This window comes from Mixophyes fleayi, chromosome 8 (assembly GCF_038048845.1).
Source record: "Mixophyes fleayi isolate aMixFle1 chromosome 8, aMixFle1.hap1, whole genome shotgun sequence".
NCBI classification, from domain to species: domain Eukaryota; kingdom Metazoa; phylum Chordata; class Amphibia; order Anura; family Limnodynastidae; genus Mixophyes; species Mixophyes fleayi.
This window is the reverse complement of record NC_134409.1, coordinates 106,400,469-106,420,377: the sequence shown is the minus strand read 5'-3', so window position 1 is coordinate 106,420,377 and position 19,909 is coordinate 106,400,469. Positions and strand designations below refer to the sequence as shown.

General features: G+C 43.4%; 1 protein-coding gene across 2 annotated transcripts; it reads left to right on the top strand.

Annotated features, from left to right (window-relative positions):
• Nucleotides 1–10,567: 10,567 nt before the first annotated feature.
• Nucleotides 10,568–19,897, top strand: UQCC5 (ubiquinol-cytochrome c reductase complex assembly factor 5). Of its 2 annotated transcripts, none has more exons than XM_075184105.1 (3): nucleotides 10,568–10,644; nucleotides 15,051–15,211; nucleotides 19,761–19,897. In XM_075184105.1, the coding sequence occupies exons 1-3, from the start codon at nucleotides 10,583–10,585 to the stop codon at nucleotides 19,835–19,837; spliced, it is 300 nt and encodes a 99-aa protein (XP_075040206.1). In that variant the 5' UTR covers nucleotides 10,568–10,582; the 3' UTR covers nucleotides 19,838–19,897. The 2 variants fall into 2 exon arrangements, with proteins under 2 accessions (XP_075040206.1, XP_075040205.1); XM_075184104.1 differs by lacking the exon at nucleotides 10,568–10,644 and adding an exon at nucleotides 14,301–14,506.
• Nucleotides 19,898–19,909: the final 12 nt, after the last annotated feature.

The window sequence follows — 19,909 nt, the reverse complement described above, 5'->3', positions numbered from 1 at the left end:
CTCCACAATGATGTCTCCGCCTCTCTGGGTGTCATGCTGTTCTGCTCTTTCACACATAGACTTCTCTTCTCTCCCTGTCTCTTATGCTGCTGGCTTCCTGCCCTTGTTTTCCCACACTTTCTGCTGTTGTTCCACCCGTAGTTCATGCCTTCCTGTGGGCTTATGGAAGGTGCAGTCACAAAGCTGTACTGGGGCTACATTTGGAAAACATGCACTGTTAGAGCTCCTGAGGACTAGATTTGAGAAACCCTCCTCCAATTATGTCATGTTCATTACTCAGCTCAGTAATACACATCCTTTGATATATACTACTGTCAGATAGTCTTTTTACTTTCACTGTAAAGGAAACAGCAGACCTACTAACTTGTTTTTTTGTTTTTAAGCATGCTAGCTATAAAAGGTTTAACGCAAGTCATGCTTTGCATGTGCACTACATATTTCATTTTAGACCAGCAAGTCTTTTCGTGTCTTATATGCCTCAGGAAAGCACAATAAAACTGATGAGTAAAAAAAGCTTGTGTCCAGGGCTATAGATGAATTCCCACCCTCTAGACCAGTGTTTCCCAAACTCAGTCCTCAAGTACCCCTAACTGTACAGGTTTTCCATGTCTCTTTGCTGGAGCACAGGTGTATACATTACTGACTAACTCATTTTGAAAGATCCACAGGTGATAGTAATTACTATCACTGGTGACCTGGAAAACTTGCACTGTTAGGTGTACCTGGGGACTGAGTTTGGGAAACACTGCTCTAGACTCTCACCTAGGATCATCTACAGGTCACCTCTACCTCCCTGACGTCCAGTATAAGTCCAGGTAGAAATCTTCAGCAGGTGATGTGACATGATGGAATACCTACGTACTTGTCACAATTTTTGGCCAATGTCTGTTAACTTTTGCCCTGCTCATATCCACCCAAGTGTTATGCACGTTTTGTCGCTATCCAATGATTGTCGAACCTCGATCTGTGTGTCCAACGCACAAAGATATTTATTATCCAAAAGTAGCAGAATAATTCAAGCGAAATAAAATAAGTACAGCCGTTACTTATCGCAGGCGCCCTGGATCCAGTGAACAGTCATTCAGGTCTGAAGTCTGTGGTCAAAGAAGACTGGTCACTAGATCAAGAGCTCCTGCTTCTATGCAGTGAGAAATACAGTAAAACAATGCAGATGATGTGGCTTGCTTCTATTGGTCCAAGTTTCAGAAAGGTCCAGGACGTTGCAGATCATAGACCAGTTCAAACCAAAATATCCAAAGGTGGGGGTCATCTCTCCAGGGGATGTGCTCCGACTTTCCCGCCAAGAATCCAGTTTCAACTAGTCTATTAGCATTTTATAGTCAGTATCACTTTAAACATTTATTCCCTAACATCGCTAACTAGAGTATGCAATGTGCGATCTCTTCGGCGAAAGAACCGGACAACTGCTGTTGAAGAGGGGATTAAAATAATGTTGTAGCTGGATACGCCCTTTCACGCCGTAGCGTGCTCTATGCATATTTTCAGACAAAGACAACCAAGTTTGCTCGATATTAATTGAAATGACTCTATCCAATTTGCTGACTTCGACACAAGCTATGCCCACATGTACATTATACTTGCCTATTCTCCCGGAATTTCTGGGAGGCTCCCAAATTTTGGGGAGTCCACCTTGGACTCCCGGAAGAGTGGGCAAACCTCCCAGACCCTGTAAAATACCGAAATTTACGGCATTGAATAGTGGGGGTGGGGCTTAACCGTGCCATTAAGCCCTATCCCCCCTGCTATTCAATATAGTGATGTGATGACGTTGTCACGCACCCTCCTACCTTCTGTCACATGGTCTGTACTCCGATCTCCCGGAGTACAGATTTAAAAAGTAGGCAAGTATGATTTACATCCGTCACACCCCCACATTGCTGAGTCGTGCCATTTGGACTCAAACAATTTAGGATGATTGGGGGAGGTAGGAAAATGTCAGACTAGAGCATGAATGGCCCACAGGGGAAATGCAATTTTAGGGGTCCACATTATATTGTGTGTATTGACATGAAGCGCCATCACACCACTGAATGGGTGTGGTCAGCCATCTGAGGTGATGAGAGAAGTTGCCAGAGAGGAGTGGCACTAGAAGGGGCGGAAGTAAAGAAGAGCCTCTTCCCTTGCTCCTGTAGCTACATAAAGTTGTAGTTCAATTTTGTACTATATATTAATGTATTGTTAGGCTGCTGGTCTCGTAATAAACTTACAGAACTAACGGTAGAGGTCTTCGCCTATAGCAGCCGCCTGTCCCGTAGAGCTTAATGTGCTCACAGGTACTCAGATGCTCCCAGGTCTCAACTCTATTGTAGAGTAAGTTGATTAACAAAATCCACAGAGGCAGGGCCGGAGGAGGTAATACAGTTGGTAACGGATGGTCAGACGAGGCCAAGGTCAGGGGTGGCTAAGCCCTCCCTGCCTTAAATACTAAATGTAGCCAATCAGGGACATGGCAAGTATGACCTAATCAGCCCCCCAGGCGCTGCTTAATAAATGTAATGATGACTACTTAGCCCGCAGGCTTGGTGGTGCCCGTGCCCAGCAACACAGGGCAGCTGGGCGCGTGCTTGAAGCGAACGCGCCCGGCTGCACTGTGTTGCCGGGACGTGATGAACTGAGATATTGGCGTCCGGCCGTCAAGGAGACGGCCGGGACACCAGAGACAGGAGAATGCGAGTCGTGGCGGTGCCCGCAGCCGCCGCTGCTCATAACATGTATAAGAATTTTTATGATATATTATTATACAGGAGTATGTGCATATTGTGATTTAACCTATATCTGGCATTCATTTTTATGATTATGTTTAAATGCAAGTTTGCATTTAAAAGCCATTGCCGCTTTAAACTTCCCTTGCAAAGTCGCCGATGCTTCGCACATTTATCCCCTAGAATCTTAACTAATTCTGGTGGGCGACACAGTGCCCATGACAATTCCCTTATTCACCAGCCGGTAAGCAAACAGCAGCAAATAAGTATAACCACTGTACCCTGTAAACAAAAAAAACGTTTAGCATATGCAGTAGACCAATCACAGACCAGTAATTATCTAAGAACTAATCAAAAAGCTGCACTGTATATAGTGTCCGATAGGAAGCAAATCACCGAGCACTATATGCCTGGGGAACATTCAGTAACAAAAAAATCTTGGCTTTATTGAATGACCATTCAGAAGGGACTAGTCTAAACCTGTAGAGTAATCAATAACAGCTCTAGACACTGAGTTAGTGTATTTGCTATCTTCTACATAGGGGCAATATATAGAAATATATGGAATAAGAAGCGAGCGCTATATAAGTAAATGATGATGATGATGATGATGATATCTGTCCTGTTTTCAGCTGGCGATTCATGTTTCCTGGTTCAGCATTTTGTAATGCACTGTGTGATATTATATGTATGACATGCCAGTGCTAAGATATGTTGTGAGCCCCATAGTGATACGAGCAGCGGCGATCCGCGACTCTCTTCTCCTGCTTGCATCCCGGCTACCATGGCAACAGCCATCACGTCACTTCCGGCTTCCAGGTCCCGGCCGTCACGTGGCAACGGCCGAGACACTATTACTGACAGCACTGCGTCCCAAGCATTTGACACAGCCGGGCGCAGGTGCAAATTAGATTTATTTGGTGTTTATAGCCTCGGGTGGCTGATTAGATTTCCAACACCTTCTCAATTCTGATTTGGCATTCTATGTATTTAAGACAGGGGGGGCTTAGCCTCCCTGTCAGTTATAGCGTTCACAACCTGTGTTTTTGCTGACCTGCTCATTGTCTACTGACTTCTGATTAACTTCTTGTTGTGACCCTTGCCTGGAATTGGACTTTGCCTGTTTGCCTGTCGCCCTCACCTCTGCCTGAACATTGGAATTTGTTGTTTTGCTTGTTGCCCATATCCGTTGACCTGTTTTCGTGACTTCTCTGCCTGCTTCGAACCCCTCAGACAGGCTCCTTCCAGCTCCTCTACACTGGTAGTGTTACAGTGAGCCGAGCACCTCTAAAAATCCAGTGCTGAATCCATGACAGGGACTATCCCAGCATTTCGGCAACCAAAATAAAGAAACAAGTTAGGTCACATGTGTTGTGTTATACAAATCACATAGCTGAGATTATTTTTTACAGCTCACTGTGGGCTAATCTGATGCAACACCACCATAGCAGTATTAATATTATAAGTGTACAAAGTGTCTGCACACACAGCATATAGCACAGAATATATAAACTGTTCATAGCTTGCTGTTCTTAAAGTGGTTTTAGCCATGTATCTTTTTATTTTCCCTTTGTACTTCACTAGTGTATATTAAGGAATGAATAATAATATTCTCATTATATGACTTATATAACTATTCTCATTATATGACTATATACCTTGTTTTTATGATAGTGCTAGAAAGTTTTCTAGACCATTAAGTACAGCTAAACTACACTAAAAAATGTTCACAAATGTGAATTTCAACAGTTATGATGGCTGATTTATATAGTTTTGGGGTGTGGCTTGGCAGTCAAAATGGAAGGTTAGACTCCTCCACGGCTCCTGCTACAGTGAACTGATAAAGTCACAAAATCAGTTTCTAGTGCGGACACCCTAGTCGAAAAATACCTGACTGGAACGCTGACTCTGAGAGCTTCTATCCGGTACCTGTCTCAAGACACCATGCTGGTCCAGATGCCTGTACCCAGCCCCATACAAGTTTTGACGTGAACCACGCAACCTACACGGCGGACCCTGCACTCCCCAGACACACCTCGTTCTAGAACAGACCTGTCTGCTGGTTAGATATAAGGAGGGCACCGCTCCAACACAGACCCTGTGTAACCTGCCTGTCACCCACCCGAGATAGTGGACAATGTCCTCCGCTGGGGACTTTCCCTCCCTGCGAGCCACCCATGGACTCCACATGACCGGCTCCCTCTCCGGGCCCGCATCCAGGCTGATAGGGACCAGCTGGGCGTTACGGTCCTAGTGAGCCCGCGACTCATCACGTCAATGGGAGACTTCTTCCTGGAGTCAACATGCAGCCTTACCCCGTCCCTGTACCATCTGGACAATATTCGGGAGTCCCCGATACCTGCGGCCTCTCTCTGCTCCTCACCTGCGGTCTCGAGCGCTGCAGAGGACTCCCTCGGCTGACATCCAGTTTTCGGGACCACATTTCCGGTCGGAGCATCCTGTACGCAGAGGTAACAACTCCCAAAAGAGGTCACTTCTACATAGAACTGTTAAGAACTTGAAAGCAGATTTTGTATTTTTACAGGAAACGCACTTTAAACAGGACGACCACCCCTCCTTGTTCTCTCGTAGATTCTTCACCATGGAATATGCCCGCCAATGGAGTTACCGTCATGATCAGGAATTCTGTGCCTTATCAGCTTACCGCTTCTAGTCTAGATCGTGAGGGCCGCTTCATTATACTGGTGGGTCAGGTAGGTCACCAAACTATTACTGTGGTGAATTTGTATGCTCCCAATTCAGGACAGACTAGCTTCTTTAACAAATTTTGTCTAGAACTAAATAAAATACAGAGCGGCATTCTCCTGATCGGTGGGGACTTCAATACAATTTTGTCAGAGAAACTGGACAGGTCCAGTGTGCGGCATATCTCCCAACCTGCTACTCACTCAAAAGCGTTAATCAGACACATGGGCTGGGGCTGGTCTGTTTGATTCCTGGAGGGCCCTCAATCCCTCATCTCGAGATTATACCTTCTACTCACATCCACATAAATCCTACTCTAGAATTGACATGATAATGGGTTGTAGTAAAGCTATTCAACTTTTTACTCGAACTGATATACTCCCCAACCCTTGGTCGGATCATTCGGTAGTCAAGGCTTCATTTAATCTCCTGAATAATTCTTAAGGCAGTTCATCATGGAGACTAAGCAAATCCTTACTTAAACTTCCCCAGTTTAAAGAGCAGATGGGCTCAAAAATCGGGTCAACATCCTTATTCATATTCCTTTCTAATAAGACGCTGTATGTATTAATACATGTGTATTCTTTAGCTGTTGATAACTCATTGCTGTACAGAATGTTTTGTTGACCTCTCACCTCCAAGAATATTTTCACCTTAATCTGACTCCTGAATCCTCTCTTTCCACTGTTTGGGGAGCACACAAATCAGTCATTAGAGGGGCCATTATCAAGTATGCATCCTTTCGCAAAAAGCAACAAACCATGAAATGAAATTCTTTTACTGCCCAATTGCAGCAGCTCGTACGTATCCATAAACAAAACCATTCAAAATCAGTCTACAAACAAATTATTTCTGTCAGGGGTGAAATTCAATCACTGCTGGCGGAAAAGACTGAACGAGCTCTTTGCTGGCTCAATCAAGAATTCTATGAGGGAAGCAACAAGTCAGATACTATGCTAGCAAATAAAATGAAAGCTAACCGAGCAGAACAGGCAATTATGGCAATAAGAGATAAAAAGGGTACACTTAATTAAGACCCAACAGTTATCTTATGACCCTGTTCACAGATTTTACAAATCTCTCTATAATTTAAATACTGATGGGCCCCTTTCATCCTCCTCACCGACCATTATTCAGCAATTTCTAAAGGCTTGTAAACTACCAAAACTAGACAGGACCTTCGCTTCCAAATTGAACGAGGATATCGCTGGGGATAAGATTAAACTAGCCCTTAAGTCCCAAAAGCATCTAAGGCGCCTGGTCCTGATGGATACACCATCTTGTACTATAAAACTTTTGCACACATTCTGACCCCACATATCTACTTTCTACTTTTAACTCGGTCTTCCATGTGGGAAGCTTCACAAAGACAGCACACGTTCCACTATTATAGTTATACCCAAGCCCAACAAAGATCCCACAATTTGCGCCAACTATCGGCCCATTTCTCTGCTAAACACAGACATCAAGCTATTTGCTAATATCCTGGCAAACAGGTTGAACAACCATCTGACGCAACTTATAGACCCAGATCAAGTTGGGTTTGTTACTAACAGGCAAGCCCTTGATAATACCAGGACAATAAACTTGATTTCCTATATAAATCAATCCAAACTCCCTCTGTAATTTTAGTGCTAGATGCAGAGAAAGCCTTCGTTGGGCTCTCTTGGTTATGTTTCAAACCCTTAAAACCTTTGGATTCTTTGGTAATTTTCTTCAAGGTATTCAAGCTCTATACCATAACCCGTCCTCGGTCCCGACAAATGGTCCAAGTTCATCTGTGTTTGGCATTAATAATGGGACAAGACAGGATTGCCCTCTTTACTATCCCACTTGAATCCAGGTTAACAGTAGACAAAATAAGATTTCTCTCTTCGCGGACGATGTCCTCTTCACATTATCCTCACCCCAAACCTCCCTTCCTAACTTATTTGTGGAATTGCAGAATTTTGGTTCTCTCTCCAGATATAAAGTGAATAATTCCAAATTGGAGGCTCTCGCACTACACCTTCTATCTCACACTAAAAAACTATTGGAACTTAACTTTGATTTTCAGTTGTGTCCTTGTGCAATACGATACCTGGGGGTCTTCCTCACAACTTCCTATGAAACTCTCTTTCAGGCCAACTATTCCCCTTTGCTATCTACTATTAAACAAGATCTACTCACCTGGAATTATTTTTGTATCTCGTGGTTCGGGAGAATCAATACCGTTAAAATGAATGTCCTGCCCAGGTTGTTACACCTATTTCATACCTTCCCTGTCAAAGAACCAGATTCCTTCCTGAGTTCTATTCAGTCTCTCTGTGGTAATTTTGTGTGGCAAGGTAAAAGACCCAGATGTAGTAGTCTATGTTTAGCCAAATCTAAATGTAACGGGGCCTGGGCCTTCCTTTATTTGATAAATATTACCATGCCACACAATTGACCCATCTCCTCTCTTGGCTATCGCCTGTAGGACTCAAAAAATAGGTGGACATTGAAGAATTGTAGTCGCCAGACATGGGAGTATGCTTTTTACCCTGGATCCCTAGGAGTATCAGACCAGCCTCAGCCTCTGCCGTCCCCTCCATTTGTTTTACGGTGGAGATATGGGACAAACTGAACAAGCAATATGCACTGGCCGCCTACCCCTCGCCACTCACTCCACTGTGGAGACTACCTCGATTCCCATCGGGTTGCATTAAGGCTTTTGTTTAACCCTGAAGGAACCTGGGTCTAGACCGTTTCTTTCACCTGATGGGTGACCGTTCCTTTACAGACTTACGTGAGAAACATGATCTTCCCAGCAACCTATACTTCGACTATAAGCAAGCGAAAAAGTTTTATACAAGTCCAGATACAATCATCTAAGCTTCGCTCCCCAACGCCTTTTGAACGTCACTGCATTTATTGTCCGGAACATCAAGGCTATATATCAATACTCTACAGTTCTCTCGTGTCCTCCTCATCCCCTCCCATGGAACCAGTTGAACGGGCATGGGAGCAGGATCTTGTAGTAGCTCTGGACGAGGAGGAGTGGTCGCTCATTTCACAAAGGATATCAGGGTCTTCCATTAGTACAGTCATTCAAGAAAATTCCTACAAGATTTATACTAGATGGTACATGGCTCCTGCGAGATTACAATCTATCTACCTGAACGCCTCCGATCTATGTTGGCGTAATTGTGGCTCAGTGGGAACTTTCCTCCACATATGGTGGGATTGCCCTCTCGTATCTAAATTTGGGATGGGACGATGTATTGCTCCTGATTAAGCAGGTTACTACAATTAATGTGCCTAAGGACCCGCTATCCGTGCTCCTGTGTCAACCTATCAAAGGGATCTCTAAGCCATCGGATAAACTTATTCGACACATATATAATGCAGCTAAACTTCAGATAGCTAGTGATTGGAAGAAAGCTTTGCAATCCTCTAGAGAGGCTGTTATAAATAGAACCTGGCACACTGCCTCCATGGAATATGTGACAAGTCTCCTCCGCGATACAAGCCCCGCTTTTCATAAAGTGTGGTGCCCTTGGTATCCCTACAATAGCAATATGCCTGGCTTTGTCTAAGCCTTCTATGTTCTTTACCTCTTCATCTGTACCTTTTGCCTTTTTTTTTCTCTCGAGCCTCTTTTCTATCCATCTCTGAGACTCACCGCTTCCCCTACTCTCCCCACCCCCCCCCCCCCTACTCCCCCCCCCCCTCCCTCCCTACGTACCTCTCTGGGTAAAAGAGTCTCTGTGCAGGGACGCACATACACACTTTCATTCCTCTACAAAAATTAGAAAACCCAGCAGTCTTTTTCTATCTTCATATATCCCTAACCTTACATGGTCTCTCAACTGTGGTGGCGTGATCCTCACTACTATCTACATCAGCTAGGCCTTTCACTCCTAGCTATTATCTGGATTATACCACATTGTGAATGATGCATCTATTCTTTTGCAGTGTTTGTTATTAATATTTAAATGTACTCAATGACCTGTATTGTTATTACCTGGTGTTACAGATGAAGTTTTATAATTTATATGGTTTCATTCAAAAGCTGCTGTATATTTTTCTGTTTATTATTTATTATTAATTATTTTTTATTTATTTTTGTATTTATTATTGCAAGTTTTTATCAGTATAAATAAAGGTTATTTATTGATTAATGCACATTTCCTCTATGTAGTTCAGTTACATCATACATGTGAAACTGGCCTTCTTTGCAAGGTCCACTTTTTCTTTATAGACTACACTATGGTGCTAAACATGCCCTGTGTGGGCTGGTCACACGCCCTCTAATGACTGACCCTAATGACCCCCCTGGTCAATGAAGTGGGCCTATACCACTGCTTCCCCCAGGGGGCCCCTCATGTCCCACTCCATCAATGCTGGAAACTATTTTCAAATATTGGAAACTGTGCACAGAGGGGGCGTTTCAATTAGGAACGAGGGGCCTGATCATTAGTGATCTTATCTGCCGTTTTATGCTTATCTTAAGCAACTCCACTCTGTGCATGCTCAGAAAAGGGAGATAAAATCCGCTTCCACTGCGTAAGTGAAGAATTTCTTAAGTTAAGATGAAAATCCATCTTAACTTCACTCTTATCTCCCCGTTTCTTCTTAAAAATAAGCATCTAAACTTTTGCACAAGATAAGATCATTAATGAATCAGGCCCGAGGTGTCTGTTGTTGCCTCGCTCGTTATTTTTGCAGTACTGATCACTTGATAAAGTATGGTTAATTTGCTCTTTTTACTCTTGCACTTCATCCCCCTCCAAATCTGAAGGCCATAAAAAAGTTGGAGATTATGCCAGTGTCCTTTTAAAAATCCAAAATGTGGCAAACCAAATTAGAGAGTAAAGACCTAATGAAGAAAAAATGGGCATTTCTATAAATAAACAAGGGTAGTGTATAATGGACAAAAAAGAGTGACTGATCTTCCAACCGCGGAACAATCCCGGGGAATTTAGGACATTTTTTTTTTTTGTATCTGCTAAACTATTTCATTAAGTGAAGCAAAATATCTTACTTCAGTAGAAAATAAATAGGAAATCACTAACACAGCATTCTTGCAGACTGCAGTGGGTCCTGCTGGCAGATAGGCTTTAATATAGCCCAACACATAGTGATTACACAGGGTGCACACATACTCGTCCATCAATTCCCAGGGTGTAGTCATGTTTGTCCATTACACAGGGTTATCCGTGGTATCATCGTCCGTATCTAGCACCCAGGACAGGTACTGTATGATCATATATTTGTCTCTGGCTGTCACACCGATACCGGGTTACGGAACACAAATTAGTTTCCCCCACTACTGCGCAAGCTCCAGAAAGCTGCTAGCGTTACCGCTGCCACCTAGTGGTCACAGGGATAGTTATGTTTGTCCGGATGGTACTGGTCTGCTGGGAGAGGTGACAGGGTCATGTAATGCGGTGGTGGATGTTATATAGTATATACAAGGTATTGGTATGAGTCATACGGGTATATATAGGATATATAGGTTGGAGATGTCATGGTTAGGACTCCCATGGGTCCATGTCTTGTCAATATCAGGACAAGTTAGAATGGCTACCCCTTACAGTTTCTACATTTTGGGGCCCTAAAAGGAAAGTGGAAAGTATGGTCTGAGCAAGATAAATGTCATGTGTATGTATATTGTTTTCATTGAAAAGCTATGGGAAACCTATGCATGACCACTTCGACCACTGTAGATGTTATATATATATATATATATATATATATATATATATATATATATATATATATATATATATATATATATATCATGGGGTATGTGTCAGACAGGTATATCTATCATGAGGTATATGTCAGACAGGTATATAGAGTGAGTGTGTGTGTATATGCAGGGATATATAGTGTAGAGAGAATATAGATACTATATAAAACAGTTTATGTACATATAACAGATCATACTTGCTTACTTTCCCGGATTTTCCGTGAGGCTCCCAAATTTCGGGGAGTCCTGGAAGAGTAGGCACTCCTGGATCCTAAAAAAAATTCCGAAATTAACGGCATTGAATATCAGAGGTGGGGCTTAATCGTCTCATTAAGCCCCACCCCTGCTATCAATGCTGTGAATTTTGGCATTTTACAGTGGGGGCGGGGCCAAAATGATGCCTTTTTGCAAGTCCTGCCCCCACACGTCCACCTCTTCCCCCCCCTCCCCCAGCTTCCAGAAGTTGGCATGTATGATATACATTTAACATTTCCCTTAAGTTTTCAATCTTCAGTAATAGAATTGACTCTTATGTAGTATGATGGTATTTTACTGCACTGGTTCTAAAACCTGTCCCATGGTCTGAGCAACAGTACATATTTGGACACTAGTACAGATGAACATTTTAGTGTCTTCACAAACAAATATAAATATATATAATTACACACACACAGTGGCTATTTTATTATTTATTATTATTATACTTCCTGGCATGGACTCAGCAAAGGTGCTGGAAACATTCCTTAGAGATTCTGGTCCATGTTGAAATGATAGCATCACGTCACAGCAGGTTTGTCAGCTGCACATTCATACTGTGAATATCCTGTTCCACCACATCTCAAAGGAACTCTATTGGATTGAGATCTGGTGGTGACTATGGAGGCCAATGGAGTACACTGTTCATGGAACCAGCTTCGGATAACGTGTGCTTTGTGACATGGAGCGTTATCCTGCTGGAACTAGTCTTTAGAAGATGGGCAGACATGGTCAGTGACAATAGGTGTGCTATGGAATTTAAACAATGCTCAATTGGTATTAAAGGGCATAAGGAGTGCCAAGAAAACATTCCCCGCAGCACCAGCCTGCACCAGCAGAAAGAAATTAAGATTTGTTAGGCACCATTTCTCCAATCTTTAATTGTCCAGTTTTATGGTGACCCTGTACTCTCTGTAGCCTCAGTTTTCTGTTATCCACTTCTGGGATCAACATGCATTCAGAGATGCTCTTCTGCATACCACTATTTTAATGCATGTTTATTTGAGTTGCTGTTGCCTTCCTGTAAAGCTTGAATCAATCTGGGCTCTCTCCTGTGACTTCCCTCATTTGCAAGGCGTTTTCACCCACAGAACTGCTGCTAGCTGGATGATTTTTTGTTTTGTGTACCATTCTCAAAATGTTTAGAGATTGTTGTGTGTGTGAAAATCCCAGAAGATCCACATTTTTTTGAAATAGTCAAGCCACCCTGTCTGGCCGAAAAAATTATTCAATGTTTAAAGTCAATTAGATATTATTTCTTACACATGTTGATCTAAACAACAGCTGAACCTCTTGAACATGTCTGAATGCTTTTATGCATTGAGTTGCTGCCACATGATTGCCATTAACAAGAAGGTGTACCTAATGATGTGGCCACTGTTTGTGTGTGTGTGTGTGTGTGTGTATATATATATATATATATATATATATACACACACTGATCAGCCACAACATTAAAACCACCGGCCTAATATTGTGTAGGTCCTCCTTGTGCTTCCAAAACAGCTTTGACCCATCGAGGCATGGACTCCACAAGACCTCTGAAGGCGTCCTATGGTATCTGGCACCAAGATCTTTGCAGCAGATCCTTTGAGTCCTGTAAGTTGGAAGGTTGGTCCCTCCATGACTCAAACTTGTTTTTCCAGCGCATCCCATAGATGCGCAATCAGATTGAGATCTGTGGAGTTTGGAGGCCAAGTCAACACATTGAACTCTTTCTTATGTTCCTCAAACCATTCCTGAACAATCTTTGCAGTGTGGCAGGGCGCATTATCCTGCTGAAAGAGGCCACTGCCAGCAGGGAATACCGTTGCCATCAAGGATTGTGCTTGGCCTTCAACAATGTTTAGGTAGGTGGTACGTGTCAAAGTATCGTCTACATGAATATCAGGACCCAAGGTTTCCCAGCAGAACATTGCTCAGTGTATCACACTGCCTCTGTTGGCTTGCCATCTTCCCATAGTGCATCCTGGTGCCATCTCTTCACTGGGTAAATAACGCACCCGGCCATCCACATGATGTAAAAGAAAGCGAGATTTATCAGACCAGACCACCTTCTTCCATTGCTCCATAGTCCAGTTCTGACGCTCAGGTGCGGTGGACCAATCTCAGCATGGGCACTCTGACCGATCTGTGGCTACTCAGCTCCATATGCAGAAAGCTGCGATGCACTGTGTGTTCTAACACCTTTCTCACGTAGCCAGCATTAACTTTTTCTATAATTTGTGTTACAGTAGCTCTTCTATGGGGTTTGAGCAGATGGGCTAGCTTTCGCTCCCCATGTGCATCAAGTGAGCCTTAACCCTGTCACCGGTTGTCCTCCCTTGGATGACTTTTGGTAGGTATTGTAGATCCACTCATGGGATGTGTTATGTAGAGCACTAAGCCACACCCTGGAGTGTGACTTGCTCCGTTTAAATGACGAGAGAGCTGTAATCAAGAGAAATGTGTGTGCCAATGATGCAATTAAATGTCCTCTCCTATCAGCCAATCTCTGATGAGGTTTGTGGCTCTCAACCAATATAAATGCTAGTATATCGCAAACAAAATCATTACTGCATATAAGAATTATATGTTTTTAATAGTTACAGTCAACTCATTAGTACTTTGAGAAATAAAATTAAGCTGTTCAGATTTCTATTTTATCTGAAAATAATCTCGGAAATACATGCCAGTATATCAGGACCAAAACAGATATAATAACTTTCTTTTATCATATATATATTTTGCTGTATTATATTTGTGGGATTTCCAATGTCATCCTGCCATTATCAAATTGAGATGGTGTTTTTAATTGAAATTGCTTTAACTGGCAGCAGCTGCTTCTATATACATGTGCTATTAAGCATGTGTTTCTCAGCTTTTTTTCGCCATAAAAAAATAGATTTTTATTTCTCAGACTTAAGCTGGGAACACACTAAAGAAAATTACTGCAGATGCAATTTCTGTAACGATTTTACTAAAGATTGAAAGTCCCAATAAGCATGCAGATTTATGTGTACACACCAACGCAATTTACTTTCAGATCTGTGATATTCATCTCTCATAACCATCTGCTGCATCGTGACCCTGCACACACTAAAGAGATCTGCCTACACTGCGGGTTGTGAGTGCTTACACACTTCCACATTTGCCTTACACCGTTCCATTGTTGATAGTGATTTTTAGGAAGTTTATTAAATCAAATAAAAAAAAAACTTGACTGTTGGAGCGTACACACACATGCAATATCTGACCAAACACTTGTTTAACTACTGATGGACATGATAATTGGATGAAAAGCCTGTAGTGTGTACCCAGCAAGTACTTATATGGTTTTGGTACCCAGAGTAAGTGTTGTGTACAGTTTTACAGTATTTACTAAAGGGACATCTTTATCTGGACATAAAGAGATTGGAAGTGTTTTAATAAATCTGATAAAATATATGATTTGATATATTTTCACAGTTTTTGAGTAAGAGCACATTTAATTGTAGCTACTTTTAATTTTTAACTTACTCTTTATAAAACTGAGTGGAGCGCATCACAATTTTCTTTAACTATATATAATTTTCTACCTCTACGACTACCCATCTGCTCTTTGAAGACTGCGGTGCTGATTGTCTCTTGGACTGTTAGAGTGAAAGTGAATGTTTTCCTTCTCTTTGTAGATATCCAGCCATGAGCAATAGAAGCACAATAGCAACTCTCCTGGATATGGTCCCGGGGAAGAAGAGATTCGGCATGTACCGCTTCCTTCCTTTCTTTTTCGTTCTGGGAGGAGCCATGGAATGGTTTATGATCAATGTTCGGATCGGCAGGGAAACCTTTTGTAAGTTCCATGTTATTGTAGAATCCTTCCTGGAAGGTTCCTATGTTATACAGAGGCATTCCTTCATGCTCCCTAATTCAGACTGTTCATTACAGATCAGGGCCGGACTGGGACTAAAAGTCAGCCCTGGCATTTAAAGCACACAGGCCCACGTGTTGTGGGCTCCATGTACTATATTGTTGCACACTGATGCTGGCGCAGTGCGCGTTGCTGGTGCAGTACAATATGATGTAGTATAAGTGTGTGTGTGTGGGGTATTTATTTCTTCTAATGACCCTCAACATTTCATTGTTAGCACCCCAACTACATCAATAAATACCATGACAATACATTAGTACCCAAATTACAGCAATAAATAACCCCACACACACACTCATACTACATCAATCGCCCCCCACATTACAGCAAACAGCATCACCCCCCACATTACAACAACCGGTATCACCCCCACATTACAGCATCCAGCATGACCCCCCACATTACAGCAACCGGCATCAAACCCACATTACAGCATCCGGCATCACCCCCCACATTACAGCAACCGGCATCACCCCCCACATTACAGCGTCCAGCATCACCCCCCCCCCCCCCACACACACATTACAGCAACCAGCATCACCCCCCCCACATTACAGCATCCGGCATCACCCCCCACATTACAGCATCCGGCATCACCTACCACATTACCCTCAATTCATATTTGGCCATGCAGTAGAGCCCACAAATCATATCATGGCATAGTAGTGCCCCCAAATCACAGTATGTCACAACAGTGCCTCCAAATCATATTATGCCACAATAGTGCCCCCAAATAACATTATGCCATAGTAGTGCCCCCAAATCATTAGTAGTGCCCAGACAAAAACTCATTCACGAATAAAAATTGGTACAACATATCAGATACTGAGTGTGAGTCCCAAGAGCAGCTTAATACACAATTTACAATGCAAACAAAAATAGATATATTGACACAATCACAGATAAAATTTATGGCAAGCAATGTTTTTCCTCTTAATTAAAAATCTCTGTACAGATAAATATGCAAGAAACATTACAACGCAATAATGAACAATACACAGTAGTGCCACCAGTTCAAGAAAGGATGGTTAAAAACACATTGCACACGAGAAAATATATGAACTTAGCTGATTATGGCATTCTGTGTTCTGTACTCCTATTGGGCGCGCTGGGCGATGAGGGATCTGCAGCTGTCAGCTCACACAGGCAGTCGGGAGCATTCTTAAGATGTCTCTAACTTTACACTTTATTTTACCTATGCCCCTGCACCATCTTCTCCTTTGTCCCTCTCACTTAACCCCCTGCACCACCTTCTCTCCTGACTCTCTCACACGTCTTCCTGCACCACGTTTTCCCCTGGCTCTCTCACACGTCTTCCTCCACCATCTACCCCCCTGGCACTAACACGTCTTCCTGCACCCTCTTCCCCACTGGCTCTCTCACCCCTCTCCCTGCACCCCCTGGCTCTCTCACCCCTCTCCCCGCACCCCCTTCCCCCTGGCTCTCTCACCCCTCACTCCTCTCCAATACCCCCTTCCCCCCTGGCTCTTTCACCCCTCTCCCAGCACCCCCTTCCCCCTGGCTCTCTCACCCCTCTCCCAGCACCCCCTTCTCCTCTGGCTCTCTCACCCCCTCTCCCAGCACCTCCTCCCTGGCTCTCTCACCCCCTCTCCCAGCACACCCTACCCCCTGGCTCTCTCACCCCCTCTCCCAGCACCCTCTCCCCCCTAGCTCTCTAACCCCTCTCCAAGCACCCTCTTCCCCCTGGCTCTCTCACCCCCTTGCCCAGCACCCCCTTCCCCCTGGCTCTCTCACCCCCTCTCCCAGCACCCCCTTCCCCCTGGCTCTCTCACTCCCCCTCCCAGCACCCCCTACCCCCTGGCTCTCACACTCCCTCTCCCAGCACCCCCTACTCCCTGGCTCTCTCACTTCCTCTCCCAGCACCCCCTACCCCCTGGCTCTCTCACCAGTCTCCCAGCACCCCCTTCCCCTTTGGCTCTCTTACCCCTCTCCCAGCACCCCCTTCCCCTTTGGCTCTCTCACCCCCTCTCCCAGCACCCCCTTCCCCCTTGGTTCTCTCACCCCCTCTCCCAGCACCCCCTTCCCCCTGGCTCTCTCACCCCCTCTCCCAGCACCCCCTACCCCCTGGCTCTCTTACCCCTCTCCCAGCACCCCCTTCCCCTTTGGCTCTCACCCCTCTCCCAGCACCCCCTTCCCCTTTGGCTCTCTCACCTCCTCTCCCAGCACCCCCTTCCCCTTTGGCTCTCTCATCCCCTCTCCCAGCACCCCCTTCCCCTTTGGTTCTCTCACCCCCTCTCCCAGCACCCCCTACCCCCTGGCTCTCACACATTTGTGACCCCCCCGTGAAAATCACGGCACCCCCAAGGACCTCTCCTCCCACGAAAATCACAGCACCCCCACGACCCCCCCTCCCTGCCAAAATCGCGGCACACCCGCGACCCCTCCCCTCCACGGGAAAATCGCGGCACCCCCACGAACCCCCTACCCCATTCAGTAGAACAAAATCTGGAAGCCAGTCCGGCCCTGTTACAGATTGATGCTAATTGGCTGCTATTAAATTGACCTTAGTCTATCTCTGTGTGTGTATGTTAGAGAATTTAGACTGTAAGCTCCAATGGGGTAGGGACTGACATGAGTGGGTTCTCAGTAAAGCACTGCGGAATTAGTGGCGCTATATAAATATATAAATAGCTGATGATGAGGATGATGCTTGTATCAATGGTAATCAACACATTATTTCACTGTGTGGCCCATGACATTTTCACTTTAGGTGAAAGTTCATAAGAGCAACTGTCCTGTCGGTTTTAGTTAGTATTACCTTACCAATATTTTTGAGAGCCTTTGTGTTATAAAATAAAAGAATATTTTAATTTTTATTTTTAAGCTACTCGAATATCTGATGGAAACTATTGGTTTGGTATTTTGGCTGGCAGAGGGACAGTCACCTCTTCTGTGGTCCCAGCTGCAACACCCATTTGCTTGAAAAAGAAACTAAAGAGATTACTTTTTTTTATTTATCAGAAAAGAAAGAGATTACTTGTTTTTAAAGTAATTAACAAAATGTAAAAAGAAAAAAATATATATTTTGTGGCACAGTGTTCAGTATTGCTGCCTCACAGCATAAGGCTATGGGTTCGATTCTGACCAGGTCACTATCTGTGTGGAGTTTCTATGTTCTCCCTGTTTTTTGTGGTCTATTAAGTTTGTCAAAGTGTGCAGGGACTGTGCTGCTCTATGTAGTATGGTTTTACTATATAAAGGATAATAATAGCATCATACATATAATGTTTGTTATCAATTATTATTTGTTTTATGATTAATATATCAAAGTCTGACCTAATAGTTTGCCCAATGATTATGGGTTTAAGTCAGTGGTTCCCAAACTGTGTGCCTAGGCTCCCTGGGGTGCCTCGCAAAGAGCCTGTGGTAAGCAAGGCGAGGGACTACTTAGTAATTATTTTGGCTTAAGGGTGCCTTGAAAAAATTATGGAAGTCCTAAGGGTGCCTTGAACTGAAAAAGTTTGGAGTCCACTGGTTTAAGTGATTATTCTAACAATGTTAAGAAACTTAAATACTACCTTTCTCCATTACAGAACGTGTTGTAGTTTAGTATTCATGATATGATCTTAACCTAGTTGGATCTGTGAACAATTTGGTCACAGACAAGGCAGGTCAAGTTGTCCAATTGAACTGTGTTCATCATCATCATCATTTATTTATCTAGTGCCTCCGTTCCACAGCGCTGTACTGAACATATTTGTCACTCCCTGCCCCATAGGAGCTTATAGCCTAAATTCCCTAACACACACACACACACACACACACACACACACACACACACACACGTCTATTTGATAGCAGCCAATTAACCTACTAATATGTTTTTGGAATGTGGGATGAAACCCACCAAACTTCACACAGATAAGGCCTTGGTTGGAAATTGAACTCATGACCCCAGTGCTGTGAGGGAGAAGTGCTAACCACTGAGCTACCGCGCTGCCCGTGTTGCAATGGAAATTTGCTATACACCACACCACAAGTTAAGAATTGACCAAAGCCTCAAACATGACAATAAGAGGTTTCTAGAATGGAAGCAACATATTGTGCAATGAGCTTCCAAGTTGATTGTGTGACCAGCATTATTGTTAATTGTTATAGAAATGTACATTGCAGATTTAGGGGTATATTTACTAAACTGTGGGTTTTAAAAAGTGGACATGTTGCCCATAGCATAGATTCTTGTTGTCATTTTGTAGAATGTACTAATTAAATGACAGCTAGAATCTGATTGGTTGCTATAGGTAACATCGCCACTTTTTCAAACCTGTAGTTTAGTAAATATACCCAATAGTGTTACTTTAGGTTGGAATTTATCCAGGCTATTTATTTTATGCCAGATTAGTTAGCTCTGTCTTCATTACACTACTAGTAAATTGTTAGTCTGGCCTTATAAATTGGTAACTCTTCACTTTCACAATCATTTTGTAATGAAAATGAATTCTCATTTCAGATGATGTGTACAGAAGACGCCAATCAGAGAGGATGTATGAAGAAAAAGCTCATCTGGAACCAAAATCCCAATCCTGATACCTCACAATGTATAAACTACATAAACCTCGCTTGGATTAAAAAATATATATATTTTCAGTAATGTTGGAG